We start from the raw sequence: 21,374 nt of genomic DNA on the forward strand, positions 1-21,374 counted from the left end.
TAGCAGGCTGTTTAGTTTATGAAAAAAAACTTCCAGATAAATAGGGGAAAAGAAAAAATATCAGGCACAAGGAACTTGATTTATTCCAAGAATGTGTGCCACCACTTTTTGCCCAGCTCTGCAGCACTTACAAAACATACTGGTTTTAGGACACAGAACGTGGTGCTCAGACACAGGGATTCAAGCACTGGCAGTGCCTGACTGGTCTGGTCTCTGCACTCTCTCTTCCAGCATCTTTCTTGAGACAGGGTAGAGGCCCATTTTTCTCTGTGCAAAGCAAAACCAAACTTCGGTCAAATGACTCTTCACAAATCACTAAGACTATACATTCTAAAGAAACTGGAGCCACAATAGATATGAATTTAAGTAAAACACCTATTTCTGCCCATCTGTATGTACATTTCACCATGGGTTTTAGCAATGGGAAATACATCTTATGAATGCCTTGGGGTTCACATAACAGCATCTACACACACATACACAGGGTATCTTTCAACCTTACTACACATACACACTCTATTTAAAAAGATACTGACAGATTTATAAAATGTATTGGCCTTGCACTATTAATCTCAAGAATCCATTTTTACTTAATTTATTTTTGCCCTGCATGGTAGCTCTGGCCACCGTTAGGGATCTGTCAGCATTTCCATCATAACTGTATTTTCAGAATACTGGAATAGAAGTGCCAAAATACATATTTACAGTTTACAGACAGTGGTGACTTTGTCGTCCTCTTAAACTGACTTCTTCGATGCATCTTTATAAGGAATATTCAGGGATGGCAGTGCCCACAAGATAAAAAAGCATCATATAAAACAAGAGGTCAAAAGATGCTGACGTCCAGCCCAAGGCTAAACCGCAGGGATTGACATTCATTGCAGCTGTAGACTCAATATCACAGTCAGAGTTTTAGGGCAACAGTCCAAGCAAGTTGAAAGTCTGTGTGTGTGCAGTGCAGCGCATGAACACACACAATGCTAAAGGGGGACAGTAATGAGCATACAGAAAACTACTCCAGAGCGGATCACATCCACAGTGAGAAAAGTGAACACCAGCCACCAACACAAACACTGACCATTTCCAACACTGAACTCCAACTCTGTTACCAGGGCAGAGTTAAAACATTGAAGAATAAAGTCTCTCTTAAACACGTATGTTAACTCGTTAACGTGTATAGGGCTTCGAATGGTATGCAGGTCTGAACTGTCTTTTATGAAGATTAGCTGAGCCTGTCGGAGGTATCTGCGGAAACAGTTTTGGTGGAAGAAAACCAGATGGATTGGCTCTTTCCACAAAAAAAGTGCACAATTATTCAGATTAGAGAGATTTGCTTAGCAATTTTAAAAGGTTTAGGACACGCTCCTATGATTTTTTTTCTTCTAGTGTCCTGATATTCCGTTTTCATGGTCTTCCCTACTTTGACACAATCCGCAGCACATATAGACATACCTAGCTGTCTACATAGAGAGGTGGATTATGGTAAAGAAACAAAGTCACTGCAAACATTGTTGTTGCTGACATGACTGCCATCTGCCATGACAGAAACACCCACTCTCGTGCATAGTCTGCTGCAACATCAGAGGCAAAAGCTAATTTATTAGGGGAAAAGTCCTGTACATACATTCCCTGCCCCTTCAAATTACTGGGGGGAAATTTAAAGTAAGTTTATCATATTCTGTCTGGTTCAAACCACATTCACACTCACCCAATTAATTTTATTTGAAATATATATATATGAAATTAAACCCTGCCATTTTTCTTTTGTGCTTAAGAAACTAAAGCCACTGTTACGATACACGTGTGCCAAAAACATTTTTTAATAGGTTTCAAAGGCATGTGTATATAAATGTGGCAGCAATGAGTGGGTGACTTGAAGAGAAGCATAACTATTTGAAATTAATTGAAAGGGGATTTATTATTTCTGCACTTATAAATTAGATGAGAGCAAGAGTCTAACTTCTAAAAAGTTAACAATGTGACTCTTATGCTACTGGAATTTCATAGAAAGCTCATTTTGCTGTCTCCATGAGTTGTGGATGGTGGATAGGTTTTTCTGAATTTTGTTATCAATTATAAACTTACATCTCAATGATGTTTGCTTTATTACCTAAACTTTACATCTAAATTTTATCACTGTAATAGTGTCTCTTCTTATTAACTTTTTTGTTTGGTCATTTATGTTACCTAGTGTTTTGGTTAGTAACCTAAGGAACAAAAATATATTTACATTGCCAAATCATAGTTTTTGCCACACAATTTCATTACAAAAATAAAAATGGCCCAAACTACCTATGTACATTCCTGGTTAAACTACACAGATATTTTAGTTAAACCACATACATTTCTGGCTTAATTAGAAAATGTGGACTAGCAGTTAGAAACTTTAAAGAGAGTTTTAAATTTTGCAAATAATTCCATATAAGCATTGCCCTCCCCTTTTACCTGTGAGGTACAAAAACAAAAAACAAACAAACAAAAAACACACAACTAAAACCACGTAATTGGTCAGTCATCTAATGTTTACAACAACTCAAAATTTCTCCTAAACATTGAGGAGTGGACTAGACAGCAAATGCTTCAAGGACGGCTCACGCCAAACATCAAACATCACAACATTGTTGGAAACACACACTGTCCCCAGAGAGGATGCCTCAGAGAAGTCACTGCCAAGAAGCATGGCTGTATTACTTATTAAAGGAAAAAATAGTGCTTTTGGATAGAAAGAAACAACGTTTAAAAATCCCCTTTTTAAAATGCAGAAATAGCTCCATTATCCACCTGCATTTACATTACTGTCCAAAAGAATGGGTCTGGAAAGACCATTTTATGTACAGACAACAGTTAATCTCTGGATGAAAAGACAGCATCTGGCATGGGAATAAGCAAGGGACACACTGGTCTGTTAGCACATAGGGACTTTCTTAAGGCTGAGCCAGGGAGCGAATCTTTGGATCCAGAAGTATTTCTTTTCTTCCCAGTTGAGTTTCTAGAAAGATGAGCTGTTCTCACTTTGCATTTCTCCATTAATGGAGAGGATGGAATAATGACGCCAAAAGTACTTTTGTTTTGTTTTTTTTTTTTTTCTTTAAAAATAATTTGCTTTCTTTTGCATGCCACAGGACAGATTTCTAGTTTCAAAACAGGGTACATCAAGAACAAAAATATCCCCCCTCCCCAACCATCTTTATTCTCACCAATACAAGAAATCCTTCTGGAAACATAAGCAAGTGACTAAACAGGTATCAAAACACTGAATCTACAAGTTCATACATAATCTGTTATGGCAGAATAACCAAGAATTTCCCCCAAAGGAAGATTTTAATTTTCCAAATACAAAAGAGTCTAAGGGGATCATGTGAGAACAAACAAAAATCTCTTATTCCAGGTTTTATGGTAAAGATGAAGAACACACTGGCAGCTGAAGAAAGCCGAAACTCTTACTAATAAATAGATCCAAATTAAGAATTTCTACAACATTTCTTTAGAAAACAGAACCAGAATTCCTCTTTTAAAAATGACGAACCTGTGGAATGCCTTAACTTCCATATCCCTCTAATATTATAACAGTAAAACAGACACACAAATGTTGATATGACAGCTCAACAAGGCTGGATGCGGGACGTTTACATGTACACTTTTGTTTAAAAGTCCTACAGGTTTATTGACTAAGGCTAGACAGCAAGTCATGATCCTATTTGGTGCTTCTTCTACCATGGTCCAAGATCATTGTATGGATACAGCCAAGGACTGGGCCCCAACTTTCAGGAAAAAGACCACAAAGAAGAAAATCAGGGTGGTTATTTGGTCCCCCCCACCCCAAGTTGATCGTTTGTGTCCTGGAACTGGAAAAACAAAAGGTGGAAAATACAGACCGCAACGAGTTAAAGGAGTTGGAAAAAGTTGCTGGAAAGTGGCACGGTATACGAGTAAGGTCACTGGGCTTGGGATGGCAAGGGCGCTGCATTGAAAGAGCATCCACGGGACCAAGTACTTGTAATGTCTTGTGGTGTCATTCCCTCAACGACTTTAGGATATCTGTATGCGATAATAAATAGATCAGTTATGTAATAAGGCAGTGTGTTGAATATGCATTCGTCCTGTGGGATGAACCGCCACAGAGAGAGATACATGATACCATACACATTCTTTAAGTTTTCTTGTGTTGTGTTTGATTTGTTTGTTTTCAAGGCTATCCAGGCAAACTCTTCCCGGGGATGTCCTTGTAGAGAAGAGTGGTCCGCTGAGGCTGGTTTGCTTAACCTCTCCTTTATCAAGAGATGATGACTGGCTTTAAAGAAAAATAAAGCTGAAGGTTGTTTGATTTTTATTTTTTTTTTCCCTTTTGGTTGCATCATTCTGAGTGTTTTCTTATAAACAACAACAAAAAAATATCACAACCAAAAAAAAGACCCCAATAGTTTTTGATGCATCCAGTTGTTGTATCCTCAGGATGTTCCAGATGTTTCCAGGTAACTCTGTAGTTTACGGACTGTGGTTTTGTCCAGCGAGCAAAGGTCAAAATCAAATGTTGTGTTTGTGATGTGAAAGTGTCCAGTTTCTTCTATAAGGTTCACAATCTAGAGGAATAAAGAAGAAAAAGTTTGGGCAGTAAGAAATGGACATTAAAAGGCAAATACAGAGAGGTGGAGGGGATCAATACGGAACATTTGACAAATATAGTAAGAAGGTCCTATGCTGTTAATGGCACCAAAGTGTCCCTTAGCCAATTTGTAAGCCAAAGGAATATGAACCCTTTGAAATTCTGAGTGAGAGAAGATTACCTGTTCTCATCATTCATATCCTTTAAACTGATTCATGCTTTCAAGTAATCAGCAGATTATTTTATTATAGGGGTGAGAATAGGAGTAGGTTGTGAGGGAAAGATAGAATTTAAAGACCCCTTTAAAAATTAGTAACTGATTCAATGGACAGTGATTGTACCTACTAGATGTATGGAAATTCCAGCCTAGAAATAACAAAGCTCCTTTATTTTTTTAAAAAAGTATACAGTGTGGCTCAGTTGGTTGGAGCATTATCCAGAACACCGAAAGGTCTAGGGTTCTATTCTTGGTCAGAGCACATACCCAGGTTGTGGGTTTGATTCTTGGTCTGGGGGCAACTGATAGATGTTTCTCTCTCACATCTCTTTCTCTCTCTCTCTCTCTTCCTCTTTCTAAAATCAATAAAAAAAATAAAATAAAAACTATACACACAACATGCACACCTGTATCCACACATATATACAATGAACATTTTTGTTTCTGATTACATTACTGCTGAACTTTTAGAAAATACAAGAACCCACAAAGAAAAACATGGAAGCCATCTACAATTCTGCCCCCTGAAGATCAGGGGTATGGAGTGACTGGAAGGAGGCTTATGAGAGCCTTCTGGAACTGTTTTGTTGGTTGGTTTGGGTGATGGTTATAAAAGATGCACTCACTTTGTTAAAATTCACATAGCTGTACATTGTATTATATTTCAATAAAAATGAATAAAAGTCTACATTTATTATTTATAGTCATGCTCGTTGATTCCCTTGAGTTTTTGGGGGTGATAGCTATTTACGAGAGAAAGAAAGAATGCCTACGTCTTCCGTTTGGAATAGTTATACCTCATTTCTTATTGCATTGGCTCCAGCTTTCAGAAAGACCTATCGAGCCTCCTCCAATTGCTACACAACTCCAGACCTGGCTGTGATTGCCTTATTCAACCTCTGAAACTATTTTTACAGATATAACTATTGGCTTAACAATAACACAAGTTACTCCCACTGCAAACCCATGACATACATAGCAAACTGCCTACCCAATTCCCTTCTTCTTTACTTACAGAAGCTTGATTTTCTGGGAGTGGTGACACACCCAGCTACAACGCCTGCCCCCCCCCCCCCCACCACCACCACCACCACCATTCCCCCCCGGCACTTGGCTGATACTGCTATTTAAATTCATTGTTCAGAAATCACTGGGCTTTCAGGAAAATTTTAGTAAAGGGTATGGCCTCTGCCCTCTGCCTGTCTGGAACGAAGATGCGATCCTGGAAGTGTCGTGGCTCTGTTCCCTCAAGAGGATGAATGCAAGACGGGAAGGGTGTCAGAGCAGGATGGCAAGGAGCCCGTATCTTCAGTGGCATCTTTTAAGCCACCACACTGACCATAAAGTACCTACGTCCAGGGCTGTTATTATGGGTTTAAGGTGGAGAAGGAGCCTTACTTGCTTAAACCACTGGGCCTAGGGTTCTATTACATGCATCAAGAGATTATTAAAAGGGGTATTCCCAATTATGGTTAAATTACTATAGTCACATAAGAATTTATCAAGCAAAATCTTATTATTAACACTAGATTATCCAAAAAGGACCATCATTTTTAAAATAGTTATAGAACTTTGGATAAGTCACACACATACACATCTGTATACATACATAGACACACACCCAGCTATGCCCCCACACACAAACCTTTCAAAGCAGTCAAATACTTAGTATATATTTAACATCGATTGATTTAAGAGTACTTTCCCGAGCAAATTATCTGTTATGCTCCATTGTGTAGAAATATTAGAGAGCTAGTGAAAACGTGTAAACTTCCATAGAAACAAATTGCCTTTCAATGGATACAATAGAGGCAAAAGACAATTATTCCAGAGTGTGACTCATCTCCCCAACTAGCAGGCCAGTAGGTAAGGGACAAAGCATTAAGGATGGAGAGTCCTGAATTTGGCATATTGAGCTCTGACTCTGCTCACTACTTGAGCAGCACTGGATGGGGCGTTCTAACCTCTGAGCCTCAGTTTCCTCACCTGTAAAATGCGGGCAATGCCAGCTAACCTACCAGCATACAGTGTTGCGCAGAGGATCAAAGGAGATATGGTAAGTGAAGCTTCTGTATAAAGTGTAAATTGCTACACAGACCAGAGCGGCATAACTACGAATACCATATAAATATAAACTTATCCTTAATTATCTGGAAGTAACTACATGGCACATGAATCACCAGACCCAGTGTTTTTTTCCTATTCCTCTCATTGACTGTTAGCCATCCCATTAGCACTAAAACAGATGAGGCAGGGAAAATGCCAGAATTTAAACTCAGAGAAGACATACTTAGATTTTTAAAAAATACTTATAAGAAAACTTTGCAGGGGAAGGGAAGAAAGCAGGGAGAATGGTAAGTGAAGGAAATGAGCTGAATGGCGAACTAAAAGGAAGGGTTAAGGAAGTCCCTTGAAAATGACAGGTACCTTAAAAAGCTAATTTTAAGAAACTAGATTTCCCCTGGCTGGTGTGGCCCAGTGGGTCGACTATCCTTCCATGCACTCAGAGGTCGCTGGTTTGATTCCAAGTCAGGGCACATGCCTGGGTTGTAGGCTTGATCCCCAGTAGGGGGCTTGCAGGAGGCAGCCAATCGATGTTTTTCTCTCCCTCTCTCTCCAAAATCAATTAAAAAAATTTTTAGAAAAAGAAAATAGTTCTCTGTGACTCAACATAGCTGCTCACTAATCTTATATAATAAAGAGGTAATATGAAATTGACCATCACGCCCTCACACAAGATGGCCACCACCATGTGGTCACAAGATGGCCACCACAAGATGGCCAGCAGGGGAGGGCAGTTGGGGGTGACCAGGCCGGCAGGGGAGGGCAGTTGGGGGTGACCAGGCCAGCAGGGGAAGGCAGGTGGGGGCGACCAGGCCTGCAGGGGAGGGCAGTTAGGGGCGACCAGGCCGGCAGGGGAGGGTAGTTGGGGGTGATCGGGCTGGCAGGGGAGGGCATTTGGGGGCAATTGGGCCAACAGGAGAGCTGTTAGGTATCAATCAGGCTGGCAGGGGAGTGGTTAGGGAGCTATCAGGCTGGCAGGCAGCAGCAGTTAGGGGCAATCAGGCAGACAGGCAGGCAAGTGGTTGGGAGCCAGCAGTCCCAGGTTGTGAGAGGGATGTCCGAGGGGTCCCAGATTGGAGAGGGTGCAGGCTGGGCAGAGGGACACCCCACCCCTCCCCCAGTGCACGAATTTCATGCACCAGGCCTTTAGTTACTTCATAAATAGAAAACAGAGAAAAATACCTTTTAGAAAAAGTCACTTGATTTTAAAGCAAATAGACATGTTTTCCCACTAGAAATTCAGCTTAGTAATCTCACAGGTATTGTAATATCTCATAAGTTTCCAGAGCTTCCATCACCGTCTTTCTACATCCTCCAGAACCAGCACATCCCACCCGCCTGCGGCCATAAACACACAAAGATATAAAGGGGAACTGATCACTCTCACTAAAGGAGCTCACATTTTTATGGGCGCCTATAAGAATACATCAAGGCAGATGCAGAGACGGCCTAAAAGCAGGAGTGGCGGCAGTTGGAGTGTCGGAACTATTTGCCAAAGGGAATGGCATTAATGAACTGAGTTATTAGAGCATGTACCCACGTCCTCAATTAAGTAAAGCCTTCATAAACAAAAAATAACTGTGGGCTCCTTTCCTGAAATCCTGATAGTTAGAACATCAGAAACACAGCATTCACCCTCGTTACTCCAATGACACAATCCACAAGCCTAACAACACCCTGTCAGTCCCCGCAGGGTACCACTCTGCCAGTGCAGATGGCCCCACCTTGGTGTCAGTGCCCTGCATCACACCACAGTAATAAATGTCTCTCCAAGTAATAATAATAAAGAGAGAGTGACCACAGATAAGAAAGCAGGCAAGGGCATAGGGTCCGCGTGGGAAGTGGATGAGTATGTAAACTGCTTAACTCATTCTTCAGATGATAGTTGTTGTGAAAACACTGGTGATGGATTATTTCCTGCCATGTCAGCCTTTAGGGGGTACCACACTGGCTGGTTTTTGTTTTGTTGTTTTTTTAAACAGGGAAGATCCACTTGTTAAATTGATGACTCCTTTCCCCCAACCCTGGTTTTTCATTATAAAAAGGTAGAAGCATTATGTTTAGTCTGATTCTATTTTTTTAAAAAACCAAGGTTCTTTCTACCCGAAGCAGCCTCTTGAATGAGTGGGAAGTAGTAAACAGACTTGGCTTTAACTGCATCTGCCTCGAGTGGGGTCTGGCTGGGATAAGCTAGTCTTCCTGCAGAATGACGTGGCTATGGGCTGCAGAACGCTGTCTTGCCCTGGGACAATGTGTGCCCTACCTCGGATCACTGGCAGGCCACCAGCCTCTGATCTACAGGGGATCCTAAAGCACGGCAGGCGATTTCCCAGGAGGGAGAGGAATCCTTTCCAGCAGAACTTCCTCAGCGAGGGCTCTCCATGTTGTTAGAGGGAACACTCGCCTCCCCGTTCATCCCCATACCCCTGAAGTTATTTCTAAAAGTATAAGAGCTGTTATCTAAATTGCTGATCTAAGGAAGCCCTGGTTTTCCTCGGAGCTTTATTCCTCCCACGTAGGACGCAAATCCAGGCTCAGAGCTGAACTGCTGAGGAGTTGAGAAGTGCTCAATCTCCGTTTCCAAATAAACGTCGAGCATGTGGTTTGAAGAAGAACTCAATTATTAGTCAGTGCTGTCACTGACATCTCTGGGTTTCACTGTACCCCCTGTACTGGTCTTTTACCTCATGGGAAAGTGGCTGAAGAACAGAGCCCTCTTAATGCAAGGCTTTCTGTTCATTAAACCAGCTGTTGGGCACCAGCACTGCTTGCCCCCAGACTAAGACAATGATATTAATCACCTTCTGTGAGCCAAACAAAAGCAACAGAGTGGAGTCAATGCATTTAGCAGGAAAAGATGCAGGATGCGATCTGGGCGCTCTAGAAATGGTCTCAGGCGTCCGGTCTGCGTGGCGGACAACACGACGCCTTTGGAACGCATTCCACAGCGTGAGCAGCTCTCAAGGTGGAGAGTAGCTTAGTCCTCCATGCACTCGGTTTTACAATAGGAATTAATTAAGCAGTAAACCGTGACAGGACATGCATCATGGTATCATAATCACAAGCCTCAGCTGCACTACAAGGCAAAAGGCCAAAGACGGCGAGCTTTCAAGCAGCCTGGGAATGCAATTAGGGTGAAACGCTGTGCGGCCCCGAGTGCCTTTATGCCAGGTTAAAAATTCATAGAGATCACTCTCTCTCTCTCCAGAACACTAAAATAATCCACTTCGAGGGAAGTCTCACGTAAGCCATCTTCCCTCAGAATTCTTTCAAAGGTCAAAATAAAGGACAATGTGAAATTGGGAAGGCCAGTGACACCCCAAGGTAAGACTGTGCCCAACGACCTCGTATCCTCGACGCATGGCTGGGCTTCCTTTGTAAAAGGTGTCCCAACCCTGTCCAACATCTGTCTCACTCTCCCGAGAGACTAACTATTGGGGTCTCACTGGCACATTAATAACTTTATTGGATAACTGCTGTGCAGTGGTTCAGAGCTGGCATTTGGGAAGGGATAGGGAAATCAGCTAACAGAGTTACCATCACCATCCAGTCAATTAGCCCCAAATAATTGGTAAATGGCAGGCTGAACAACTGTTGGTTCTATGGAAGAGAATTGAAGACAAGTATTAGCAAAGTCTCAGGGTAAGCCATTGAACTCCTGCTCCCCTATCCATACTCACTTAAACGGAAATGCAACTTATACCCAATTAAGAATCCTAGGTCTGTAGTCTTTTGTTCAAATCTGAAACTCTAGAAAGGTTAAAAGCTTATCAGACCAATCAGGGAACTTGGCAAGTCTGAGAGTATTTATAGATTTAAGCAAAAACGTACACAGAATATAAATGTTACCATCAGCCATTTGACGTTTAAAGAAAACACCAACACACACAGCTGGGGTAGATTAAGTACTAACTTCAAGTCATTTGAAAGTGGTAAGAAAAAAAAATTAAACAGTGAAATAATCTAAAAACCCACCCTGGAATTCAGAACACAACTTTCTCTTTGGGTGTTAAAGAAAAAATATTTTATCAAATAGCCACTGTTCATGCAAGGGACACATGTAACTGTATGGAAACTGAAAAACACCCTTTTTATCTTCTCAACACATCAAATTGTACTCATAGAAGTTTCCTCACTCTACAAGTATTCCACAGTTGAGTTCATAATAATAGAATGTATGTTGTACAAGATAAGAGAAATGAGGGAAATATTTATTTTCCTTAGAACAGCATTGGCAAAAGGTTACTAAATTGAATCACAAATGTTTACAACACTTGACTCAAGTTCTTATCACTGTTTTCCCATGAAACCAGAAGCCTGGCCCCACAGGTTTCTATATCCCTACTATCACTCCCCTCAGCCCACAGCACAGCATCAGCCCCTCTACATGTGCCCAGTCCTCACTGCCCACAGCACCAGGGAGGGGAGGTCATCACTGCTCCAAAGCAGACATGCAGGAGGCCTCAAAAGTGAGCAGCCCTCAAAATACAGTTGAACCTTGAACAGTGCAGGGGCCAGAGGTACCCCCCTCCCCTGCACAGTTGAATATCCACATATAATATGTGACTCTCCAAAAGCTTAACCAGTCCCTTAGTATCTTGCAGGAATTTGGATCCAGGACTCCCTGTGGATACCCAAATTCTCAGATGCTCAAGTCCCTCATATAAAATGGTGCAGAACCTTGCATACAGTCAACTGTCCGCATATGCAGATTCCCAATTGCAGATTGAAAATGCTGTCTTTGATCTGCAGCTGGTTGACCCAAAGGGCCGACTGTATATTCATTGAAAACTATCCCCATGTAAGTGAAACGGTGCAATTCAAACTGGTGTTGCTCAAGGGTCATCTGTACTTTGGCAGGTGGCATCAGCCCGGTTCTGAGAGTGTGGGGCTGGTGTGGCCTCCAGGTGCTATTGCGATAACCCAGGACAAACCAGGCCTTGAGGCTTCTGGAAAGGGTTGTGCTTAAAAGCAGTTCTCACCTGCTGCAGAATGTGTCTTTCCCTCAACGTCATTAACCTTCTGTGAAGCTCTACCAGCTCATCTAGGTATGCCTGAAAGAGAAGAGTACCCCCAAGGAACACACATGTTATGAAGCAGTTCAAAAAGAAGAGAAAAAAATCAGTAAGAACAGACAAGCAGCGACTGGAGGTTCCCATCCTACCCCCACCCACGCTGTATGGTCTCCATGCCCAAGGCCTTTGCAGACCAAGTCTTTCTTGGTCAACTATTATTGTTTTCAAACCAGCTGTTTACAAAGGAGCAATTCTTGCACTTGTATTCTCTCAATGAGATTCAGTGAACAGCCTCACCTATTCACAACAATGCCTCTACAGAGAGAAGGGGAACTCTTCAATAAATTGCAAGTTATCAGTCCACTTTCATTCAAAAAAAAAAGTCTTCTATCTTAAAAGCTTCTTAACTAGGAAAAAAAGTCCAAGTTTGAACATGGAAGGACCCATGCACATTACCAATTATGTCAGGGCAAATTCTTAAAATAAAAATATAAAAAAAGCCTGCCCGGTTATCTAGCATATCCAACATTGCTAGTGAATAGCAAGTGAAAGTGCAGAAGAATGTCTATGAAAAATATAGATCAAAATGAGCATGTGAAGTGTCCAGAGCTCCCTGGAAAAGCAGAGGCGACCTCTCCTTCCAGATGCTCAGACCCATGGGTCTCTGTTAGCATAGCTGCATGGGAGTTCCTACCACCATTTGCAATGAAGGTGAAGGAAAGGTCTGGGAAGCATCAGACAGGCCTGTCCTGACCCTGCAGAGCATGTTAGGACCCTGCCCACACTGGGACACCAGCCCCAGTAGGTCTTGCAGTCAGATTTCAGATGCATGATGTGCACTCGAGGAAAGCACACTGCACACTGCATGAGGCTCAGAGGTCCTGCTCACCTACGTCTGAGCTTCCTTCACCTTCTACCTCCACCACAAGTCTCTTACCACCCAATCCAATGGGCCTGAAATCCCTGGGCAATGTAGGCATCAGGGCAAACAGTAGCACAAGGCCAACCTTAATACTGGAGGTAGCAGGAAGATTCGGAAAGAAACTACTCTCAAGGGGGAGGGGCTGGGTGGAGGTGGGAAATAGTGGCAACAATAAAAAATTTAAATTAAAAAATAATTGAAATATGCTTAAAAATAATTTTTTTTTTAAAAAAGTGAACTACTCTCAGGCACTTCTGATGAAGACAATGAGAGGCGAACCAGCACAAAAAGATCCAGGGAAACACAAAGAAACAGGACATGTCAGTGCTGTGGCACTTGGAGAACGCACTGGAAACCTACCTTGTCACATTCGCCATTCTTTATCTGCTTATCTGATTTGCTTTGCTTTATTGGACTTTTCACTTCAAGAATCTAGGGATCCAAGAGAACACTGTTAAATTTGATTTCAAGCACTTCTTAGTTAACCAGCCACCCGAACAAAGGCACTTATGGATGAAATGTCACAGGATAACATCATTTTCCAAATAGCATTTCTCCTCTATACATTTTTTTCTTCTCTTCTAATATTACTTTTTCTGGGAAAATGAATTACTTACATCTAAAATGCTGAGTCAGGGCAATAGAGATTTTTTTTTTTTTAAGTTGACAATAAGGAAATTGATCGCAGCTTCCAAGGCCGCTGCTTTGTGACAACACACACACACACACATGCACGGCAGCTGAGTCCTACTGGATTACAGTTCCCTTGGGCAAGAATTTTTTCTTATTCATTCTGCAGTTTCAGTGTGACTACCAGTGCTCCGTACGTTAGAGATGATAAAACAAAATTTCAAATGCCCTTTTTAGTACCTGACTTTCATATTCTAAATATTACTCATATTGCCTTGGGTGAGGGCTCAGTTGGAGCATCGTCCTGTACACCAAAAGGTTGCAGGTCCTTTCCCAGTCAATTCCCAGTCAGGGCATATACCAGGTTGTGGGTTCGATCCCTGGTTAAGGCATGTATGGGAGGCAGGCAACCGATATCTCTCTCTCTCTCTCTCTCTCTCTCTCTCTCTCTCTCTCTCTCTCTCTCTCCTCCCTCCCTCCCTCCCTCCCTCTCTAACTAAACATACTCTTGGGTGAGGATTTAAAAAAAAAAATTACTCGTATCCACTAAGTTGATGCAGCTTTGGAAATAAAGATGGTCATCAGTGACACTGGCTGTTTCCAACTTGGGATCCTCCAACTCAAGAAATAAAAAGCCAGGACTATCTTCTGTGTTTCAAGAAATAATGTCTTTACCCATGATAAAATACCAGGTGCCCTGCCTTTCAGGTGAACCAATTACAGCTTAGGCAACAGTTGTTTTGCATACTGTTCATAAGCTTCTCTGGAAAGCTAGGTTTCCAATTAAGAAAAACCAAATTATTATTTAATAAATACAATTGATTTCTTAGAATCTGCAAAACTGAAGATTATAAAGAATATATTTTTTAATGACTCTTGCTTAAAATGGCTAAAAATCACTGAATTTACTGTTGAGTGTTAACAAATGTATCCTATATAATAAAAGGCTAATATGCAAATTGACCGAGCGGAGGAACCATTGGTCGCTATGACATGCACTGACCACCAGGGGACAGATGCTCAACACAGGAGCAGGCCCCTGGTTGTCAGTGCACTCCCACAGGGGGAGCGCCGCTCAGCCAGAAGCCCAGAAGCTGGGCTCATGCCTGGCGAGCACAGCAGTGGTGGCGGGAGCCTCTCCCACTTCTATAGGAGCACTAAGAATGTCCAACTGCCAGCTTAGGCCCGCTCCCCATGCCTAAGCCGGCAGTTGGACCCCCTGCCCCCAGTGCACAAATCTTGTGCACCGGGCCTCTAGTATAAACATAAAAAGCAAAGTAATTTGTCTTTTTCATTATGACCTCATTATCAAGTGAGCTGTTATAATATAAAACTATTAAGGAGGAAAATACCAAATAAAGCATATTTAAGAAGTTTCATATTCGTATTGCTCTTCTCTTTATCCATTCTCTGCTTTCACACACACACACACACACACACACACACATCACAGTCCCATTCAAAGGTCTTCCACATTCCATAACACAAAGGAAATTTTTAAATGAGTCCACTTTTAATTTGTATTTGAAAGAGCCCTGATTGGGCTCAGAAACCTAAGTTCAGGTCCTAGCCCTTTCATTTAACATTTTTGGGGCCTCAAAAAAAACCAAAACGAGATGAAATGACAGAGTGAACAAGATAATGTCCAGATTCCCATTCAGCTGTAAAATTTTATACTACTAAACATTTCACCTTTTGGGGATAGGACCATGACATTCTAGGAAAGACCAAATACTTCTAGAAGGGTATATATTTCCTTTGAATTTAGAATAATGCATGGGTAAGAAGTGAGCCTCTTTCTAGCAGAGTCTTTCCTAAGAATTACCTTCATTCGTTTTTAACATTAAGATAAGCAGATGACCAGACTGACTTAACATACTAGTACAGTCCTGTTGGCAATACAAGGAAATTCCTTAGCAGCAGAAGCAGGGTTTTGTTTTTTTTTAAAAAAAAACATGGTCCACTGTAAAGGAAACCAAACACTCCACCACATTCAGAATTTCCTTCTCTCTATTGTTGTTGGAAATGAGACCCCACGGGGAAAACTCCAGCTCAGAGACCTAGGAGTAAGTAGGTCAGTAGATGGCACTCCTCGCCAACTCAGATACAGGGCTGGGCAAAGCCGCAGAGGCAATCTGCTGCGATTCCAGTCAAGAGAAAGAACCAGTGCCTGCCTGCCTGCCTGGTGCATTAGAAAACTGAATTTTGTTCCCATATCCCACCCTGCCCATTCCCCCTCCATCCCCAACTTACAGCACCCTTGGGGTCAAAGGGACTGAGAAAGTATATTTGCAACGGAACTTTGCTCACTAGGCTTGGAGAGTTCTACCACCTCCTCTTCAAAGCAGAAAACACACAGGACATTGTGAGGCCCGAAGTCCCACCCTGCACATTCCGAAAGTGCGACAGCACAGAAGGCCAAGCTACATTGAAATCCTAGTTTCTTTCTTCTGAAGCTGCAGTGGCAGGAACAAAAGCTCCGGGTGTCAGTGATCCGCCTCAAGTTACTGAGTGGCTGCCCAGAGAGGCCTCAGTTAATCTTCCTCCTTTGATCTCTCCCTGCCCCAAAATAAACAGCTTTGTCAAAACCTCACTCTGAGGGAGCTGAGCCACGCTGTAGACAATTGTTTTATTTATGATCATTTCTTATCTTTGAGGAAATGACTCCAGAATGTAAAAGTACAGCACCTTGTCTTCCACGGGCTTATTTCAAACCAGTCTAACTGGAGAGACTCTTTAATTTCATTCAATGTGCCTTGCAGGCGCATAGGTGATTTATGATATTCTGAATATTAACTCAGGTCCCATGGATCACTTCTTTCTTTCAAGGCCCCTCTCGCCTCCTGCCCGTCCGTACTTTCAGCCAAAAAGGATCTGGAACCTTGCTTTTGTTTGAAATTCACATAAGGAAGGTTTGAAGTAAAACAAACAAATAAACAAACAAAACCACACACATACACACAAAACCATCTCCAGTTCGAACAGCACAGCATTCGCTACGATTTCCTATGAAGTTGTACTGAGGGAACAGCCGCCCAGACTTGGGAGATGCGTCATATTTATACACAGGGCAGTGTCTGAAAATAGAACTCTGGTTAGTTGCGCTTCTATCCTTAATCTGAGGACACGGCTTGAGAATTAAAATTTCAGGATGATTATTATTTTCTGTATCCCTTTGTGAGGATTGACAACTCAATTTATTCAGCAGATGGATCCTCTGCTGACAGGGCATTCATGCTAACGATCTCTAGCTGCTCCTAACAATACTCGGGTTAATTACTTGCTTTGTTGACATGTGACTGTCTCTCTGTCCACTTTTTCCCCCAACAGTTAGAAAATGTTTGACTCAATTAGCACTTTCCTTCTTCCTTCAGCCCTGGGAGATTTTGAGGAAGGGTAAGGAAAACTCCGCGTTCGTTGCCTGCTAATTTACAGAAACCCGAGCGGTCATTATCCATGTGCAGAGAATAGCGAAGGGGCATGAAAGAAGGCAACTGAGTTGTCCTAGTTCAGTTAAGCCTTCCCAGTATGTTCCTGTCTATTTTATTTGATGTGAAACCTCAGTGAATCACACCCCCACACTCAAATATAAGGCTGAAAAGACATTCCAGGGTGAAATTTACAGACTTTTAGATGTTTAAGAATTGTTTACTATTTTACTTCTGAGGTGAGAGGAATTAAGGAAGACGGGTAAGAAGACTAGAAAGTTTTTACAAAGTTCTAGGACACTGATTTAAAGGGACAGCATCACACCTGGCCCACTGCGGGTGATTTGAGGGGTTAAGAAACAATATTACACCAAGTTTTAAAAAGCTTTCCTCGCTCTCAGCTCCAAGAGATGGCTCCAAGGAGGGCCATCTTGTGGTATGTGTATTTTTCTAGCCCCGACTAGCGAAAAGTGAAAGCATATGGACTTTCTTATTATGCTTATAAGCGCACGGAGAAAGTGACATATAACTGAGTATTCCTGACAGATTGATGATTCACATGTGTGAAGCTACAATTGTTGAATAAACATATGCCAAGGAGCCAGTGGTATGCTGTTTAATCGGATAAAGTAATTCTTACCCTCTCGAGATAAATGATTCTATTCATTTTTGTTCTTGTTTTGCTAGACAGGTTGCAAAAAAAAAAAAAAGGGAGCAGTGTGATGAAGAATTCAGACCTTTCACTGAAGCCAGGCTCAGCTCAAGGCTGCCCATCCAGGTAGGGTGTAGGGGCGGCTATTAGGTTTGAAAGGCAAGAGAGGGACTTGTTGGAGCTGCACTTATTTAGCAAGCACAGACTTAACCCTGACTGGGAAAGATGCTGAAGGGGCCTCGTGAGGGCAGGAAAGCAGAACGAATGTCCTTCGCTCCTGGCATTGCTGCCGCCGCAGCCTGTGAAACAGCCTGAGTCTACTACACCACACATGGGAGCTAAGTAAGATTAAATTGCATGTAAAAACATATTCAAGGTTCAAATTCTACTGTTGTGTCAGCTCATGCTGAAGCACAAGTTTAGAAAAGAATTCCATGTTATCCAGTTAGCCGACTGGTTGGTGATGATGGTTATGCCCTGAGTCTTCACTTCCCCTGAAGATGCTTCACTTGTGGTGCTGGGCAGCCAGGTCAGAGGCGAAAGCTGGTGGGCCCTGGGCTTGGCTGGCACTGGAGATGGGGAAATGCGTGAACTATAGGGAGTAGGGTACGAATAAGAACGCGCTAACTCCTTGATAGCCTGTCTGTAACAGATGCTGAGGTAGGGCTTGCACTCATATGGAGGACACAAAGAAACAGCAGCTGAACTGGAGCTGGTGAGGTAAAGATCACTGATATTATTCCTACTTAAACATGAGGGCTTTAAGATGTAGAGAAACATTATAAACGAGGAATTTTACATTTTAGGAGATCTTTGCTTATGCTTCACACAAAAGTCAAAAAGAAAAAGTCTTCAGCTGGAAAATGACATTTTCCTAACAAAACAAAGATCCAAATTCAAGGGCAAGGCCATTTGAAATTGTAGGACACCTGTGAAACAGAATAATCTTAGGAAAATGCAGCTCTTTCATTTTCAAAGTAATAATATTCACACGGTAACTTGCATTAAGCAATTATTGGAGAGGTCACTGAGAATCTACACAAAGAGACAAGGATAAGCTTCGGTAATGAGAGTTATCAACTCAATGCACAATGAGGCTTTTACAATATTCATGATTTTTTTGGAAATAGTTTATATTAGTAAGCACTTAAAATATCCCAATCTTAATCATTTAAGAAAAGCTCTTCATCATAGCTTTCAAAAGTCCTGCCTAGACCTTATCCAAACAGTTGTATTCTGAGTAAACTATCAAATTAATAAGCTTTCCTTTAGCTCAATTGTAACAACAAGGATAATGACCATTATTTACTGTGCACTTTATTAACAAACATACACTCCCAAGTGATGGTGCTCTTTTCCTGGATAAGCACACAGAGGCAGAGCACGTAGAGTAACAAACCTCTGCCATCAAACTGAGTGCCAGGTAGTTTATGGGTACTACCTGGTGCTCTTCACATGTATTATTTCTCATCCTCCTAATAACCAGCAAGGTGGGTATTAACATCCCCGTGTACAGATGAGGAAACCAAGGATCCACAGTTAAAGTTAATTTCCCACCAGTAAACTACTGTCAGATAGTAAAAGAAAGAACCAGGCTTTATATTAGTCCACAGGTCCTATCTCCCTAATTCATTAAGTCGCTTACTTACTGTAAAGGGGGAAAATATATAGAAATCAAGAATATATAGAAATCAAGAGTAAAGGGGCAGCATTTTTGTCACCAACCCTTTCCTTCTTGCATCTAATTGGCCCATTGAATAGAACATGCTTTTCATGACAACAGAAGTTTACGTAACCCTAACTGCGTGTTTATTTCTAAGGTTGTACATTACCATTTATTTAAGATCAAGAAGAACTTTGTTTACAATTAAGGGGTAAAAAGTTTTGTGTGCTTTGTAAAGTGGTCACATTTCAGTCTTGAACAGTACAAACCCAGCGACTTACCTGGTTGTTGTTGGTTTTTAATAAGGGTGGCGGGGGTTCGTGGTGTAGGGGCGAAGAAGCAGAACTGCTCTCACTATCGCTGCCATCGCTTAAGCTAACTCTGAAAAGAAACAGAGAGAAGTCATATGCATCAATACAGACGGAAATCTATGGAAACAGTGCAGAGAGTGAAGTATCTAAATACTCTGTGTCTTGAAAACGTTCTTTAATTTCTACAACCGCTACCTGAATCGATGCTTACTTTGCATCTGGAACTGTGTTGTGTGTTAACCTGCTATTTTTCATGTAATGATCCCTATTTCACAGATGAGAAAACTGAGGCTAGGAGAGACCAGGTCATTCACCTAGGGCAGTGGTTGGCAAACTGCGGCTCGCGAGCCACATGCGGCTCTTTGGCCCCTTGAGTGTGGCTCTTCCACAAAATACCACGTGCGGGCATGCATGTACAGTGCGATTGAAACTTCGTGGCCCATGTGCAGAAGTCGGTATTTTGTGGAAGAGCCACACTCAAGGGGCCAAAGAGCCGCATGTGGCTGGCGAGCCGCAGTTTGCCGACCACTGACCTAGGGTCACAGAAGTAAAAGTGGTTTCTTTAGGGCAGTGATGGCGAACCTTTTGAGCTCGGCATGCCAGCATTTTGAAAAACCCTAACTTAACTCTGGTGCCATGTCACATATAGAAATTTTTTGATATTTTCAACCATAGTAAAACAAAGACTTATATTTTTGATATTTATCTTATGTATTTAAATGCCATTTAACACAGAAAAATCAACCAAAAAAATGAGTTCGCGTGTCACCTCTGACATGCGTGTCATAGGTTCGCCATCACTGCTTTAGGGTCAAACCCAAGCAATTGTAACCCAGAGCCGGTGCTCAGCCACTAAGTGTAGCAGCCTCCTTTATTCATTTATCTCCCTGCTCCAGCTCCACCCGCCTACTACCATCAAGCAGGTCACCCAAGCTTGCAGAAGGTCAACTAAACTACACTGTTTGTAAGTTACTACCTTTTCATTCCCTTTCCCCCTGCCTCTTTGTGACAGGTGAAAATTTTACAAATATAGCTAAAATACAGATTTCAGGAGTGGAAGCAACTGCTAAAAAGAATGTGGACAAGAGCCTTGCATGACTGACAGCTCAGGAGACATCTGAGGATGGGATGTGTGAAGCTTCTCATGCTGGAACCACGGCCACTCAGTCCTACTCTGTCCTTAGGTCTGACCACTGAAACAATTCATTGGGAATATTCTAGAGCAGTACAGAGAATGTGGAATTTTAAGTGATAAAATTCCTTCTAATGTGGAATTATGCTTTAGAAAAATACAATGGTATCTTTCAACAACTAAAGACAATAAAAATAGCACCCACTTCCCTACTGTTTTCTTTTCAGAACACAACGGAATTTTCTTCTAGCCAAAGTAGGAGACATTTCTTTATTCTACTCTGCTGACTGCATGTCCTCCTTCAGAAATGCCCTTCCGTGTTTGCTCCCTCTCTTCCGTGATGCAGGAACCTAATGTAATATTCTTCTCAGAAGCACAAAACGCTTTAGAAATCTGGATGGTTTTCCTCTCTGAATAGGCAATCACATTCTAGCTCTATAATATATTCAGATAGACAAGATACAAGATTGGAAATGAAAAGGATACTGGGACAGCCTTTTAGCAAAAACGGATAGAACTTGTTTTTCTTAACTAAATTACATTAATGAAGTGTTCAGCTGAAGCGCTGCTTTAAAATGCTCCTTGACTGAAGTGGAAGGCTGAGTAGTTAAACTGATTAAGCAGTTGAGACTTCACAAGTGCAGCGAAGAACAAATGTTACACTGGCTCTGCTGTGCTAACGGCACGTGTTGGGCAGGGGAAAAGGAGAGCGCCTCCAGCAATGTGCCCGGCATCGG

General features: G+C 41.9%; 1 protein-coding gene across 6 annotated transcripts in view; it reads right to left on the bottom strand.

Moving 5' to 3' along the window:
* Nucleotides 1–1,749: 1,749 nt before the first annotated feature.
* Nucleotides 1,750–21,374, bottom strand: part of MLLT3 (MLLT3 super elongation complex subunit) — a 259,467-nt gene continuing 239,842 nt past the window's right edge. For 2 of the 6 annotated variants that reach the window (XM_036331263.1, XM_036331264.1), the window contains exons 8-11: nucleotides 19,476–19,575; nucleotides 13,182–13,253; nucleotides 11,867–11,938; nucleotides 1,751–4,580 (exon numbers count right to left, since the gene is read on the bottom strand). In XM_036331263.1, coding sequence (XP_036187156.1) covers nucleotides 4,449–4,580; nucleotides 11,867–11,938; nucleotides 13,182–13,253; nucleotides 19,476–19,575 — 376 coding nt within the window. In that variant the 3' untranslated portion in view covers nucleotides 1,751–4,448. Of the gene's footprint in view, nucleotides 4,581–11,866; nucleotides 11,939–13,181; nucleotides 13,254–19,475; nucleotides 19,576–21,374 lie in introns of all 6 variants that reach the window. The other 4 variants (XM_036331266.1, XM_036331268.1, XM_036331265.1 and 1 more) reach the window with 3 other exon arrangements.

The sequence above is a fragment of the Myotis myotis genome, unplaced genomic scaffold (assembly GCF_014108235.1).
Source record: "Myotis myotis isolate mMyoMyo1 unplaced genomic scaffold, mMyoMyo1.p scaffold_m19_p_12, whole genome shotgun sequence".
Lineage (NCBI taxonomy): Eukaryota > Metazoa > Chordata > Mammalia > Chiroptera > Vespertilionidae > Myotis > Myotis myotis.